We start from the raw sequence: 17,008 nt of genomic DNA on the forward strand, positions 1-17,008 counted from the left end.
AAAGATTGCATACCGAGACACAATTATCTGCCCAAATAATAGAGATGAGAATAACTGCCATCAGACAGAAAATTATCACCATCTCCAATCATTTTAGAACTTCATATGGTTGCATTGAAATGACCTTTTACAGCAAGTGGGAAGAATTTAATTAAAGACAATTTAAAGTGGCAGATGCATCCAACCTGGTTATTCCTGGTCAGGGTTGTGGGGTGGCTGAACACTATCCCAGCAGGCATCAGGCAAGAGGCAGGAATACATCTTGGGCTGGTTGCCAATCCATCGCAGGGCACACACACCATTCACTCATGCCTATGGGCAATTTACTCTCAAAACAGCCTAGCCTGCATGTTTTTGGACTGTGAGAGGAAACCAGAATACCCAGAGGAAGAACACACAGACACGGGGAGAATGTGGCAAACACCACACAGAAAGGCCACAGCCAGGAAGTGGCAGAAGTCTTATCATACAAATCCCAACCAGCTTTGAGTTTATATATAGGCCTCATAATGGCAAGAAAACAAATATAACAAATATGGAAGCCATGTCCAATACACAAGAGAGATTGACTCAAACTGGGTTAGAATCATGTTTAATCACGTAATCTCCAGCCCCTCCTCGCACAGCTCTGAGACAAAGCTGAGGAGGAGGGGGAATTCAGCACAGACAGCAATTATGAACTTTAACCTCAGGCTCAGCAATATTGTTTCAGTGGCGACTGGAAAATCCTGTGACAGGAATGCTATCGCATCACTTTAGAAGCTTAGTGAAGAAACTTTTTTGATTCATCGAACAGTCAAATATACACTCACTAAGCACTTTATTAGGTAGACCTGTACACCAGCAGCAACTAAATTCATAAAAGCATGGAGAAATCACCTTACCTCTAGAGGTAAAAGGCCACTAATGAGGAGATCCTCTAAATTGGTCATAGCAGTACAATGTACAACTGTACAACTCCTCTTGTTAGCAATACCAGTCTGATCAATTTATTTTCCATTTGTATACAGCACAGATTAATTCGGCAGGTCACTACTCTTCGTAAACAGATGTCTGTCTACAAACTCAGGTGGTATACATTCAGTGAGCACTTTATTAGGTAAACCTGTACACCAGTTTGTTAATGCAAATATTTTATCAGCCAATCATGTGGCAGCAAATAAATGCATAAAAGCATTTATGGTCAAGAGGTTCAGCTGCTTTTCAGACCAAATGTCATAATGGGGAAGAAATATGATCAAGTAACTTGACTGTGGAATGATTGTTGGTGCCAGACAGGGTGGTTTGAGGATCTCAGAAACTATTGATCTCCTGGGAATGCATTGTTAATAAGAGAGGTCAGAGGAGACTGGTCAAAGCTGACAGAAAGGTGACAGTTATGCAAATTAAAACACATTACAATAGTGGTATGCAGAAGAACATCTCTGAACAATAAAATTATTATTGATGGGTTCTGGTCACCCCAAACACACACATGCACACACGCACTTACGTACACATTCGCTGCACGCACACACACACACACACACACACACACACATAAGTACACAAGTATCTCTAAAGTACATGACAAACATGGAGCATGTGCAGCAAGTTCGTTCTTGAAAAAGCACTTCATTAACATCAAGTGTCCTTGGATAAAACACTGAAGGGAATAAAATACGCCACTTGTTTGAATCTTCAACATCACTTTTCTTAAAGAATAAAGTACAGCACAGGCCTCCAAAGGGGAGACAATATGCCCTTTCCTCACTTATTTCAATGCTGACTAATACAGAGGGCTGTTTCTGAGAACAGGCTCCTCCAGCTTTTTTCGACCACGGAAAGGCAGCAGGAGAATTAGAGCTTCAGCCCTAGGCCACAGGGGATGCAAATGAGATGCACTGGCATTCATCAGGTGCAAAAACGCTCATACCTGCTGCAATCAGCAATCATGCTATCCATCCATGTGGAAAAACAGGCAATGCTTGCAAACAAATTAGTCTTGCCATGCTAACGAACAATCCTGGGGGTGAGGGTTCAGTTGTATATCAGTTCCAAACAGGTACTGATTTAAAGTTTGAATGGACAACAAATTGTCCTATATGAGAACACCAGAAAACTCCAATATCATGGAAAACCTCTTCAGTACAAATCATTAGCATAGAAATATACGGCGTCTACCCAAAAACCTCTATTTCAACCTGTGTCCGTGCTGAACAGTCAGAACAGGCAGTTCCTTAAAAAAATGATTGCCTTTTTCAGGTTCTAACTCCGCAATGGGACAATTTGGTATGAAAATGACAGCACGCATGCACAGCTATTTTGTAAGTTGCAAGCCTCATAACAAATTTGATCGCGTCGACTTTAGAAGTCTTTAAATTGTGCCGGATCAGTTAAAGCCCAGCTTGCAGCAAACGCCATTTTTTCACCCATGTATGGTTTGTGACAGCCTTAGCAAATCTGGCATATTACATGAAAAAATGTATTCCTTGCAGACGCATGCAAGCTAAGCACACATAACATGTGAAATGTGGTTCATTAGCGGGTATTGTCAATTTAATTAAGAAAGCGAGTGGGATTACCCCTTAAACTTGTAACGCTTTACAGTGGATAACATATCTTGAAGCTTGTGGGTGTTCATAAAACAAAAATAGCACCTGCGCTTATTCCCCAGAGCTCTACCGAGAATGGCAAGCTGTCCACGCGCATCGTGGGAAAAACCTAATCAATAGCTCATACTTACAGTAGGCTGACAGCAGGAAATAAACAGGAAACTAGTCTTTAAAACACACATGGATCTAATTCAACAGTGGCTTCTCCTTTTCAGTATGCTGATGACATACTCAAACAAAGAAATATGAAAACAATAAGCTTGTACATAAATCTACCCAAAGGCTCACTGTACTCATTATCAGCTTAAACGATTTTCTTGCATCTGCACACTGAAGCTGTGAAGTGAACAGTGCATAATTTGAGACACCGCACCATTCAAAAAAATTGTACCCTAAATAAATACATCTGACGTGTAAACTGAAAACATACCATACTATACATTTCATTAGCCCGGAATTCCTTCATTGTCCGCTGTGACGACAGACTCGGCTATAATATACGAATACCTACACAAAAACACTGTAACAGTTCTACGAGAACGCTGTCTCAAATCATAAATTACTCTAGAAATGAACAGTTACAGATTTTTTAAGCCTGGAATGGTTTTAACTTCTTAAATGTGTTCGTTTAAGTCTGTCGATGCTGATGACTTCTGAAAACATTGCAGAAATAAATAGGTAGCCTATAATCGATTATTTCCTTCTATTTCAAAGTTTTCGGCATTGATAATATCGCCAGAAATACGGCCATGGCCAAGCATAAAATGATTCGGGGTTTGTTTTGCTAACAGGTGTGCTGGAAGTTGAGAAGGGGTTGTTTAACAAGTGCCTCTACCATCACTCACCTTTTGCTGTCTACGTGCCATGTCTGTGGGCTGTTTAGCGTTAAAGGGGTAAGCTATGCATCTCAAAACGAACACATATATCTGCAGTTTGATTTTCCTCTCCGCTTCCTCTTTCTGTAGTCTTTCTTGTTCATTTTTATCCTTCTCGCTGGCAACAGTGGGTTTAGGACTTGACGGTTGCGGGCGAGCGGCACTTGCTCGCTTCTCATCCCGTGAATCTCGCCCTTGTGCGGGCAGAGACCTCTGAGCACTAGCGGCCGGTGGAACCTCACGCAGGTCGTCTTCTTCGCCCGATTCGTCGCTGGATGACGGGTCCAGCATAATTGGTGCTGGAGAAAACTTACTCCTGCTCCGCGCAAATTAACAAGAAATTCACACTTCCAGATTCCAGAGCAAGGCTATGTGGTGGAATTACTCCCTCTTCTTTTTGTACACGTCGAGTTTGAGGAGAGTGTTTCTTGACAAATAAGAGGGCGGAGTTTAGGGAAAGGCGATTCGATGTCCCCTGTCTGGTTCTCTACATAAATGTTTCCTTTCGGGAAAAAGAACACATCACGTTAAGAGTAGACTGATGGCGCTGCAACACAGCCATGGAATACAGGTAGACAACCTGTAGCGCCGAAATCAAGCAACACGTGGGAGGTGCCTATTTTCTATCCTTAAGGAACCCTGGTCCATAATTAATGTGTGTAATTTTGATTCTGTGATGCGGACCCTTGTTGCATTTCGTGGAATGGTTTCACATTAATCGTATGTGCGCTTTCCATTATTGCGAAAATGTTTTATATCGGCATACATGTCTCGATGGGGTTTCAGATCTGTATGAGTTTAAAGCTTATTTACCATCTAAATTAGTTGACTATTAACGGTTTGTGTGCGAAGGGAAAAGTGAATAACACATAAGCGCCCGAATAACTTTTATGAGTGTTTTCAAATTTATTATTCATTGATCCATTGATTATTGTTAACGCTGTTGGTTATTATTGCTGTTTAATCCAATGATGTCGTAGTTATCTACCAGTGCAATTTGTAGGGTTACTTACATTACCTTTAGTAGGCTATGTTTTTTTGTTTTTTTTTAAATTGGTTATTGGAGTTTATTTTTTTCTTTATTTTTTTGCCGTGAATTAGTTTTTCTGAGGTTAATTTCAGATTGCACATTACGAAGCCTTACCAAATATAACTGTTGAGTTCCATAAGCAGACCGACATGTCTTGTTATTTATTTATTTCTGCCGTGACAAAGAAATCATTAAAAGTGCGAGGGAGCAAATAGAATGAAATCGTTACTGAAGCATTTTCGTCGACAACGACAATGGCAGTTGCTTGGCTCATCGCATGCAACATTATTTGGCCTCTAATTGGCTCTGACGTGCCACATGATGGCCCCCGACCAATCAAAGTGAAGTGCGCATTGTGCGCGAAGGGAAAGTAAATATATAACCCAAGAGTGAATCATATAAATGAGTGTTTTCAAATTAATTGATTATTGTGAACGCTGTTGATAATTATTGCTGTTTAATAAATAGTGGTTAGTGAGCAGAAAACCAAAAAAAGAATACAATGTAGTGTGTCTTTGAACAGCACATGGACATATTGGGAAATAACAATGTAGGTGATGTTGTTTGGAGTTTAAGCGGAATGGGGAAAAAACAAGTTGCTACTATCACAATCTATCATATCACAATAGTGTTGCTGAAATCCTGCCGGCAGATACACAATACCTTGGTTCAATCCCAAAAGTCACTTGACTGTGCTCAGCTCTTGAGGCTGAAGTCAAGGAACAGACAGTAGACTAAGAAATGTCTCTTTTGGCACTACGTCAAAAGGCGTAGCTTCAACAAACGCAGAACCCCAGACATGCCTTGATATTGCCCAAATATTCTGTAATGTTTTAGGAGTTGGAGGTCACTTGGTCTTGCTCTTCGATGTCATAGCCTCAGCGTCAGAAAATTGAGTACTGTATCAACCCAATACTCGGGTCTTGGAGGAGGGAGCTAGAGGGCAACTATACTGGCCTGTAGAAGCTCTGAATGTGCATTGTGGCTTTTATGCCTGGTCGTTATTCAGTATATCTCTCCCAATTCTGTATACATAGTTAATGTGTGCAGCTTACTGAATAAATTGTAATTCCCTAACAGAGGCACACAATCAATATGGAATCAAACTTGCACCCTATGGAACATGAATCAATCAATCAACCAGTCAGTCAATCAATCACATTGTATTTAAGTTGGATATCTCATGAATAACTTTGTCTGATTACACTTATACAGAGGCAAGGGAAAAACTCCATATTTGGCAAAACTTTGGAGGAACCTTGGAATCAATGGGGGAAACATACTCGTCTGAAGTCTTTAGTATATTATAATTATACTACTACTACTACTAATAATAATAATAATAATAATAATAATAATGATGATAATAATTATAATAATAATAATTATTATTGTTATTATTATTATTATTGAGTAGCCCAGATCACCCAGAAACGAAAGTGCAGTGTAGCATACAGCAGTAAAGGAAAGATTTAGTAGAGAAAGTAGGTTCATGTTGGTCACAAAAACTAGGAAGGATGAGCAGGACTCAGTTTATGCATGTCACGTTATGTTCAGGATAAAATCCATTGTAAAAGAATGTTATTATATAACCAAGAATACTAAAATATAACCAAGAAGGCAGCCTTGACCTTCATAGGCAACACTACTGACCACATCAACATTTTACTCACAATACATTTCACAGGGACAATGCCATTCAAGGGCAAATGGAAAATTAAGCCATTTGATTATGCTGTATGTTCAGAGGCTCTTTCTTTATGTTCAGTATATTCTATTACACTTACCTGCAATGGAAACAAATTGCATACTTGGTGTACAGCTAGAGATAATATAATACTTCTCTGAACAACAGCCGCTTTTCCTCCTGTTTTCATATCGCTAACAGTAAAAGGGATACTATATTTGTTGCGCATACAATCTCTAGAATATTGCACCAAAAGGGCTTTAAGAGTACATTACATTACATTACATTATTGGCATTTGGCAGACGCTCTTATCCAGAGCGACGTACAGTTGATTAGGCTAAGCAGGAGACAATCCTCCCCTGGAGCAATGCAGGGTTAAGGGCCTTGCTGAAGGGCCCAACGACAGGGCAGATTTTATTGTGGCTACACCGGGATTAGAACCATCGAGTATGGAGTATGTCCGGGAAATGTGCAGGCCAAATAATGTGAATACGTTTTCAGTAAAACCTGGTTAGGCAATGTTTTACTTGGTTCTTAAGGGTAGATACACATACAAAATGGCTCAAATTCTAAAATGTACACAATATAATTGGAAGAATATAGTTTTAAATTCCGTTTAAAAGCAAACAAGATTGCATAGTACATTTCTTTGCTGCTTCTGCTCCTGCAAGAATAAATAAAAATTCAGTGAAGAATTTTATCACACAGAGCTTAGAATAAATAATGTGCAGCATGTCAAAATAATGTCAGAACTAACCTCAATGCTCGACAAAACAGGAAGGAATAGGTGAGAGGAAGTGTCACAGGTTGCGAGATGGTTGGATGGTATGAATTCAGAAAACAAATTACATTTGAAGGTGTCACCAGTCTCCTGTTAACAAAAGATGACATCTTTGTTTGCATACAAATGTGGATAAGCCTTCCTGCAAATTTGTTTGCAACAAATCACAAATGTAGATGGGTAAGTTGTATGAGAGACATTGAGCAGCAGGAACAAGTCATCTCTTAGTATGTAGCCATGACAAGATTGTAAGGTTAAACTGAATTTTACACTTGAACAAATAATTGCTCAAAAAATACGAGCACAAAAAATAAACTGCAATCGCAAAGCTTCATTTAGACGTGATCTGGGGGATTATATATTATTTGTGCTTACCCTTGTTTGGTTGGCATTTATATAGCGCCTTTATCCTAAGCGCTATACAATTAATGCTTCTCATTCACCAATTCATACACACACACCAACAGCGATTGGCTGCCATGCAAGGCGCCGACCAGCTCGTCAGGAGCATTTAGGGGTTAGGTGTCTTGCTCAGGGACACTTCGACACAGCCTGGGTGGGGGATCGAACCGGCAACCCTCTGACTGCCAGACAACTGCTCTTTCTTGCCTGAGCCATGTCGCCATGTTTAATGCTATACTGCTATACTGTATACACTAACTGAGAACTTTATTAGGTATTTATTACTTATTTTTGTTTTACTTATTGGTCTTGTGCTGCTGTAGCCTATCCACTTAAGCTGTTTGATGCATTTTCAGAGATGCTCTTCTGCATACCACTGTTGTAATGTGTGGTTATTTGCGTTACGGTCACCTTCCTGTCACCTTTGACCAGTCTGGCCCTTCTCCCCTGACTTCTCTCATCAACAACACGCTTTTGCCCACAGAACTACTGCTCACTGGATGTTTTTTGTTTCTCGCACCATTTTCTGCAAACTCTTCTGCAAAGTCATTCCACGACAATCAAAGACACTTAGATCACATTTCTTCCCCATTCTGACATTTGGTCTGAAAAATAACTGAACCTCTTGACCATAAATGCTTTTATGCATTTATTTGCTGCCACATGATTGGCTGATAAAATATTTGCATTAACAAACTGGTGTACAGGTCTACCTAATAAAGTGCTCACTGAATGTATACCACCTGAGTTTGTAGACAGACATGTGCTTACGAAGAGTAGTGACCTGCCAAATTAATCTGTGCTGTATACAAATGGAGAATAAATTGATCAGACTGGTATTGCTAACAAGAGGAGTTGTACAGTTGTACTGCTATGACCAATTTAGAGGATCTCCTCATTAGTGGCCTTTTACCTCTAGAGGTAAGGTGATTTCAATATTTTGCGGAAGCTGGTTGGTCAGTCAGCCAGTTAGTCAGTCAGCCAGTTAGTCAGTTTGGGTCATTGCATTACACATTTTCTCAGCAGATACCCTCATACAGAGTGATTTGCACAACCTCCTTTTTAAATGTATTCACATGTTCATTTACGTGCTTGCCTGCACAAGGGAGCAACCACACCTCACCTGGGGTTTAAAACAGCACCTTCTACCTGATAAGCCAGTTTCCTCAATCCCTATACCTGACTGCCATTTCATTAGTGAATGAAGGAGATTACTATTCCTATTGTGGTTTAGTCACAGATGACCGTTAAATTGATTCCCCTGAAACTTGAAGAAACTGTTTGGGGTATGTCCATTATATTCATGTTGCAATCAGCAGATGGTTTTTTGCACACATTTTGTTCATTCATTCATTCATTATCCTAACCCGCTTATCCTGAACAGGGTCGCATGGGGGCTGGAGCCTATCCCAGCATACATTGGGCGAAAGGCAGGAATACACCCTGGACACGTCGCCAGTCCATCGCAGGGCACACACATCATTCATTCACACACTCACACACTCATAACCTATGGGCAATTTAGACTCTCCAAAAAGCCTAACCTGCATGTCTTCGGACTGTGGGAGGAAACCGGAGTACCCGGAGGAAACCCACGCAGACATGGGGAGAACATGCAAACTCCACACAGAGAGGCCCCGGCTGACCGGGATTCGAACCCAGGACCTACTTGCTGTGAGGCGGCAGTGCTACCCACTGCACGATCCGTGCCGCCACACATTTTGTTGGACTGGCCAAATGGTTTTTTACCAATGGTTGAGAGATGTGCAGGTTTGATAATGGTGCAATCAGTCACTGGTTAAAAACACTTCAGTATGTATGCAAAACTAATATGGAAATCTCCCATTGAGAGGTTTGTATCATAAGATCCAGCCATTGTGACATATGCATGGCTCATTGCTCTATAATGGATGTAGGATATGACAGGATGTGCTGTCAGCCTCGATCAGCATCCCGAATGGAAGCCTCTATACATGCATTGATACACATGCAGAGCTATAGCATTGTTAAATAATGGGTCTGTTAAATTAATATTAGTGCTGTAATTCTCAAATAGTCCTGCGGGGCACTGTTCGCCCTGTGAATATTAATATGTAGCAAACAAGGACTGTCAAGGGAGAGTGAGGGAGATAGAGATAAAAATGATGAAAAAACTGGGGAAGGAGCGAGGTAGATGGAGAGATGCGCGAGGGAGCGGTAGAGAGAGGGAGAGTAAGTGACTGAAATGAAAGCGTAAGGGGGAGCTGTACATAGCGCTCATTAGGAGTAGACGCTGATTGTTCACACACTTCTAATGAAGCGATGCGTGCCGGAGGAGCACCCGAAAGCCTTTTTACAAACACAGAACTTACAGTTCTTAAGGTTCAGTCTCAGTTGGCTTGAGGCTCGCTGATCTTTGTAATGAGAAGTCTAGGCCTCTGGGCTCTGCACACAATGAATAGCCCTGCCCCGGCAGCTCCTTTTGAAAATGCACAGTTAAATCACAGGTCATTTCTGCTCGTGACTCTGAGAAAATGGGTCTGGAGGGGATGTTAAAACCCCTGTTTGTTCAGAGCCTTGTCAAGACCCTGAACTAGAAGCAGGGAAGTGTTTTTAAGTGTTTTTAATACTTTACCTTTTTAAATACTGGCTTTATCCAAGTAACTGCATGAACATGCTGTTAGTGCATTGTACATATTAAAGTAAAAAGCTTAGGAATCAACGGTTGATGGGGTGATTTAAAAAAAAGAAGAAAAAAAAGCTTGCAAAACAGGAACATTATCACTTTAAGGTCAGATCTCCACTCTTTGAAACCTACTTAAGGTTGTTGTTGCTGTTGTTGTTAGACCAATAATAATGTAGCTACATTGAGAAAGTAAATAAGCCCTTGACACGAGGTGAACAATGGCCACGGCTTCTTGCCAAATAAATTCATTTCTTCCACAAAATCTTGTTTAAACTGATTTTATTATCCATAACTGTACATTTCAAGCTTCTGCCACAAACATAGTTCCAACAAATAACAAAAGCAGATTTTAATCCTATCAACCACAGACAAGCTAGATCGAGACATTTTTAATTTTGCATAGGTTATTTGGCTCCATGTCGGCTGCAGAAATTAAAAGCCTTTGAGTGCTCAACAAGGTAATTCTCAGGGGTTATTGGTGTCTGTAATTACTACCATTTTCTATTCTAGTTTGGTCCATGGTGTTGCAGCCTCTTCCGTAGCTCCAAACTCCACCACCCTCCAATCTCCCTGTCCTTTGGAAGCCGCTAACAGCAGAGATGGGCAGGCTGAGCTCTCTGGTGACTCACAGGAAGACTGCAGGATGCGAGTGTCTCTGTGCAACATCAGAGGAGAGGTATCTTTTCATTTCCCCCCACTATTTACGACTTGTCTCTAGACAACATTACCGTCTTTGTGATGTCATCAAGATGGGGTAGAGTACTGAACAATTCCGATGATGGATCTGAAATCACAAACCAGTGCAGTTTGTAGCTATGTAGATGGGAGCCACGTCAGGGTAAGATGAGATGAGATATCCTTTACGGAAACCTGTGGGATAATTTGTCCACTGCATTTGACCCATCCTTGTTACTTAGGAGTAGTACTTAGGGACGCCGCAGAAACCAGAACCTTCTTCTTGGAAGGCAACAGTGCTGACCACTGTGCCAGCGTGCTGCCCCCATGTGTTCAAAATGTACTGTGGAAGGACCACAGTAAGTAAATGATTTTCAAACCTGCCTTCCCCTGGCATCAGACATCACCTTTTGATTCAAGCAACAGACAGCATCATGCTTAACATTAGGGAAGTGTTAGACCAAGATCTGATCGGGTATTGAACGGAATCCTTCAGTCAGTGGATATTGTTACATGATCTTGAAACACTCATCTTGAAACACGTTATCCATGATATGTACATGCCCGTAGGTGAAGACAGTGGCATTCGGGGAATACAAAGGATATGAAGAGAGTTGTGGGTATCAGGATGAAGAAAGAATCGACACGGATGGCTCCAGCCTATCAAAGTCCAGAGAAATGTTACATGAAACACAATAGTGTTCAAATTAACGTTATCATTCTATTTATACATGTATTTTATATGGACTGTGTGAATGTGGGCACAATGTATAAAGGTCCCATATTGTGGAATGTATGTAGATTATGAGTTGAAGGTGCTATGGAGTCCTTTGGAGTTCCGTGGCGTTATGACATCACAACAGTTTTCTTCAGCACGGCCCCCTTGTAGCCAGAAAAAATCCTAGTACTCAGCACAGAAGGTATTCAGTTCATTGGCAGTAACCAACCAATCAGAACAGAGGTTCACTGATATCAATGAGCCTTAGAGATGCAGTCACTAAAACAGCCTGTTCAGGAAAGCTCATGAGAGGCACTAATGAATGATGTAAAAGGATAGAGATTGTCTTTGGTACTTAAAACCACACAAATGTGTTATGATATCAGGACCTAAAATAAAGCACTGGAAAGGTATAATATGGGACCTTACTGACAAACTGAGGAAGCTTGGGGGGTGCTGCTATGAACTTGAAGGAGTCCTCTAACCTCAATGGATTTGGTGAATATCCAATTAGATTATAGTGCTCATTGTACATTGTATACAGTCAACACAATGCAGTTGTATCGAAAATAGCTGTTCCAGTATAGTGCTCATTGAATACTTGACTCATACTTGTGCAACAGTTTGTATGCCTTTACTGCTGTTAAGTAGACAATTGCCCTTGTAATACCTTCAGTGGATATGAACATATTGCACAGAAGGGAGGGGTGGTCATTACTGTAACAATAAAAACCAAGTTCAGTTCTATAATTGGCAAGAAACATTTTTCTTTTTTACGTCAAGCAATTACCAGGGCTGAACTATATAATTATCTCTGTATCTCACATGTATATTGAACCACAGTAAATTATTTTCAGCTGAGGATACAACAAATTGAGTTAAGGAAGCATAGCATTCACGATATGCACCATAAATATGCACCATATTTAAAAGCATTGAAGTTTTTGCCATAGCGTCGTAGTCACACTGGCTGTCTAATAAAAGCCACATTCTGGGCAAAATGACAATGTTTTCATGAATAATTACATTTTTTTAATTGTGCATGCAAGTGCTCCCTTTTATTTAGTATCTTTTCCTTGATTGAATGGTTTAGGCACAATCCTCCCCTATCTTCAGATAAGGATAAAAGCACAATGTTCAAAGTCTTTATTCTTAAATTTCTCAAACATTTCATTAAAAAGGCAGATCAAGTAAAAACTTGGTCTGGTTAAATAATTACATTGGCAAGAGCGTTGCAATATGCAGAAACAGAATTACAGTACCCTACTTGCACCCTTACTACTAGTACTACTAGTTCAACAACAGTAGTAAAGGAGGATTGACTGTGGCAAACATACCAGAGGGGACAGGATGGGAGGAAAGATGGCGCCGGTGGTGGGATTGCTGACCACATCAGTGGTGGTGACTGTGGGTCCAGATGGGGAGCTCAGCCAGAGGAATCGGCAGGTCGGCCAGCCGGATGGAGAGCCCCGACACCTGCCCCACATCACTCCGTTAGTGCCATGAGTAGTCCACACACACACACGGGCATCTGCAGCTGACACACTGAATTAGAACAACCATCTTCAGTCACAACACACGTACAATGTCCCATTCCCCCTGCAGAGCTAGAACCTGTCTGGTCTCCATAGTTCAGGTTATGGGGTTTTTGTTTTAATTTGTCATGCTGGCCCGTGTCAGCTAGGCCGGCTTGCTTTGCTTGCCCACTTGCATGAGTGAGCTGAGGGCAGAGTAGTTAAACTGCAAAACTGCATTATTTACATTTGGATTGGCACTAACTGTCATGTGGAGTATAGAAAGCCTGGTCTGATCTCTGCTGTAAAAGGAGGATCAGGCTTGGAGCCATCTGCAGTAAAAACATTGCCACACACTGCAAAAGTCTGTCTTAACAAGTGTTTTAGTCTTGTTATGAGACCTATAATCCTGTTCTCTCTAAAGTAGATAATATTAGCTTGTTTTAAGTTACTGTTGGTTTGATATAGGTTTTTTTTTACCGCATTGACAAGATTTCTGTTTTATTTAACAAAAGGTAATAGAATAAGAATACGATTTAAGACTAAAATACTTGATGAGATTTACATACCTTTTGGTTTTTACAGTGCAGAACCTTTAGTGGACAACTGCATTGCCCACCCATGGAAGTCTTGCAGTTCATAAATAAAGTGGAAATCACAGTAATGTTTCTATAAAAAAAGTAGAAAGACAAAGTTTGCTTTCGGTACTCTCTGTGACAGGGACATAATGAGGAATAATTGTTAATTGCAGTCCTCTGTGGTGTAAGAATATAAAAGAGAGAATTGTTAATTACAATTCTGTCTGTGACAGAAGAGAACAGCGGAACAATTACTATTTACCCTAACCCTTCTGCAAAAGAGAAGGACAAGAACGGGGGTGAGAGCATTTAAACGACACCTTCCCTGACAGAGGAGTGAAGACAGGGGGGAGAGAGCGTTTAAACAATGCCTTCCATGACAGAGGAGTGAAGAGAGAGGGGTGAGAGCATTTAAACGACGCCTTCCCTGACAGAGGAGTGAAGAGAGGGGAGAGAGAGAGTGTTTACCCCTTCAGAAATAGATGAGGAAGAGAGTGGGAAGAGAACTCTTAACTGACGGAAATGTTCTTGTTACCTTGATTCCATCAGCCAGGTCAAAACCACACCGACAAGGAGGCAGATCTCCAATGTCACGCAGGAGTGAGATTCCTTCCAGGTTACCAGGGTATCTGATTGGAGTTTGGTAAACACAGTGTATATTAGAGAAAGATCACAAGGAGCCTGGACTCTGTTGCCGTTACCACAGAGATCACAGCCTCTGTAGAGGAACAGTGGTGATAACCCACAGTGACCAGAGCTGCCACAGGTCCATTTCTATAGTGTACAGCTAACAAGGAGAGAAGGTGATCCATCAGGATGGATGTGGGTGCTAGTGAGAATGAGATAAAGAGGAGTAGATCTGTGTTAATAAAATCTTGTATATATAATTGAGAGTATATTTATTAGTGCTTTTCCATGCATTTCTATGCATGTGGGTAGGAAAATGGAGTATGTGTGTGAATGTGTATTTGCATACAGTATGTAGGTGGGTGTTTAGGTTGGTGTGTGCATATTCAAGGGTGGGGTGGGTGGGGGTGGTGGTAAAGTTTGTCACTAACTTCTTTGGTGGTGCGTTGCACACTTCTCTGCTTTCCATATCGCTAACTGAGAGGAACAATGTATGCTTCCGCTGAAGAAAAGTAGCCTGTCAACTGAAACACCAAATGCTTGGCAATGGACTGATGGAAAATTATGCAAATGAATGTCCCCTTCAGGCTATGCAGTTATTATTTTGAGGGAGGTTATTTTATGGCCATTTCAAAACTCATTTGTGTGGCCCCATTAGACTGCTTTGCAAAGCAGAGTTGAGTGGTTCTCGGGGTGACGAAAGCTGCACAAAGAACGACGTGACAAAATTATTACCATTACCGATCAGCATGTTGGAAACAGTTTGGAAAAATGTGAAAAAGGGGAACAAAATTAATAAAGAAATAATAAAATAAAATAATACTGAAGTTATCCTTTAAGATTCTAAACTAGCTTTACAAAGCGGGGTGGAAGAAAGAGGTGTCGGAAGAGCTGCGTCAGAGCAGAGGTGGAAAGTCCAGAAAGTAAAAGTCCTGCCATGTGTTTCTTCCACCCAGCCAGAATGGGTTCTATGTCCTAACTGAGCTAATGGGCAAACCCAGGTGATTGGAACAAAATACTGAGGAGGAATTTTACTTCAGGAGCCAATATTTTATACCTCTTGGGCAGAGGGAGGTGCTGCAGGGGCTGGGGGAGTAGGAGGAGGTGTTAAAGGGAGATGAATGGGGCAGAGGGAGATGGGTGAGTTAACTGGGAACAGGAGTTGGTACTGGGTACTCACTGTGGGAAGAGGGATACCCATCCAGGCATAACCTCATCTAGGGTTACTTTTGAAATGTATCTTGACCATATTTTCCTAGGATGGTCGAGGGAATACTTGTAATTATTGTATAATTATCCTGAACTTGTTTGTAATTGTTTATCATCACTAAAAGGCTTGCCTGTTTTGGCAGGCAATACCCATTATCAGCTTTATTCAGTTTAATGAATTGCACCTCTTGTGTCAGCGTTATTGAAATGTTCAAATTAGAAGATCTCACTCACAGCTTATAAGCTTACTTTTTTCACCTTGTGGACCCAAGAGTGTTGTCCTCCTGCTCTATGACTGTCTGTGTGGCCTTCTCTCTCCCTCTCTCCCTCTCTCTCTGACCTCTACGTCCTGTAACTCAGCAGGGATCTGAGGCTGAAATGAGAAGATTTTAATAATGGCACCGGCACCTAGCTGTGCCCTACATTATATTCAGCTTTTAATTGGACTGATCTTTGGCATACATGTACTGGGGGTCTTGTACGGAGAAGCAGAGAGAGATAATAGAAAGGGGACAGGGAGATAATATAAATGAGAGGAGCCAAGGCCAGATTAACTCACTAAAAAGAGTGAAATGAAAATAACAAGGGAGCGAATACAGGAAGACAAAAATAATGAGACAGGACCTAGGACACAAGAAAGGGAGGATTGGGTAAGGGTGCAATTTTGGAGAGAAGAGAGGGGCACTTACTTGCTCAAGAACATCCAATGCAGCCACATCCAGGACAGCGGGATAATGGCACTTATTGGCAGGCACAAGAGGAACCAGTCCAGTTCCCACAATTCACGCAGTTGCATTTTCGGTAAAACCTGGGACACATTCAGATGAAAATAAAGATTCTCAGTAAGGCCCTAGCCTCTATCTCATTCATGCTAAAACTTCTTCCCCAGGTACTGTGGCATTCTGTCTCCTTGATATCAAAACTCCTGATCTTGACAACTGAAATATCTATAAGAACTCAAAATAAAAGAAAATAAGAAAGTAACATAAAATGTGTATTTCGCCCCGTGATTACAGGATTTCTCGCTCCTGTGTTTGTTTAAAAAAAAAAATTACGCCTCATTCTCAACCCTGCCTCTCCGTTGCCGACAACCGTGTGCCGTGATAGCAATGAGCTAACAAACCGCGGTGTAATATGTTTCCAAACACATCAGATTTAGTAGTCGCTTTCCACAGAGTCCATTTAGCTAGCTATTTAACTGACATTACTCGTGTTTGTATTTAGTTATCTTACGAGTGGTGAGGCTAGCTACAGCTGCTAACACCAGTGGATTTCAGTCTGTTCTCACTGCTAGCCTGCCTGTACAATTTCTGTAACATAAGCAGGTATACTCACAAAAGCATCAATGTCGTTTTATTAAGTCTTCTGAAAGTCCTGGAGTCTTTTGAATTTAGGCATGAGCTCCCTGCCCAAGTGAGGAAATACGCTGATAGAATCTCCTGAAAATATAAGCAGTAACTAACGTTAGTACTGTGCAGTGGGGCCCAGCTATCGCAGCCAGCTGACTTACAGTTAGCTTATAAGACTGCAGCTAATTAATTTTACTGAAAGATGGCAAGCCACTTGATTAGTTAATGGTTAGCCAGCAAGGCTAATCTCTCCCAAACCAAGTTCACCACTGTAGTAGCCAATCGTCTCCTCTTGCCCGACTG

The 17,008-nt window shown here is 41.1% G+C and overlaps 1 protein-coding gene and 2 long non-coding RNA genes across 8 annotated transcripts in view; 1 reads left to right on the plus strand and 2 right to left on the minus strand.

Moving 5' to 3' along the window:
* The window catches only part of cadps2 (Ca++-dependent secretion activator 2), a 126,224-nt gene extending 122,163 nt beyond the window's left edge, over positions 1-4,061 (minus strand). For 2 of the 5 annotated variants that reach the window (XM_061250876.1, XM_061250874.1), the window contains exon 1: positions 3,440-4,060. In XM_061250876.1, the coding sequence (XP_061106860.1) occupies positions 3,440-3,760 (321 nt within the window). In that variant the 5' untranslated portion in view covers positions 3,761-4,060. Of the gene's footprint in view, positions 1-3,439 lie in introns of all 5 variants that reach the window. The other 3 variants (XM_061250878.1, XM_061250877.1, XM_061250875.1) reach the window with 2 other exon arrangements.
* On the plus strand, positions 3,393-12,080 carry LOC133134642 (uncharacterized). The gene is made up of 3 exons (XR_009709317.1): positions 3,393-3,487; positions 10,546-10,711; positions 11,281-12,080. It is a non-coding gene; the product is annotated as an uncharacterized LOC133134642 (long non-coding RNA).
* On the minus strand, positions 10,398-16,942 carry LOC133134641 (uncharacterized). 2 transcript variants are annotated; one of them, XR_009709316.1, is made up of 6 exons: positions 16,692-16,942; positions 16,046-16,164; positions 14,056-14,149; positions 13,512-13,611; positions 12,766-12,904; positions 10,398-10,819 (listed from the first exon to the last, which is right to left on the minus strand). It is a non-coding gene; the product is annotated as an uncharacterized LOC133134641 (long non-coding RNA). The 2 variants fall into 2 exon arrangements; XR_009709315.1 differs by having other exon boundaries at positions 12,766-12,973.
* Between the last annotated feature and the right edge of the window lie 66 nt (positions 16,943-17,008).

The sequence above is a fragment of the Conger conger genome, chromosome 8 (assembly GCF_963514075.1).
Source record: "Conger conger chromosome 8, fConCon1.1, whole genome shotgun sequence".
NCBI lineage: Eukaryota > Metazoa > Chordata > Actinopteri > Anguilliformes > Congridae > Conger > Conger conger.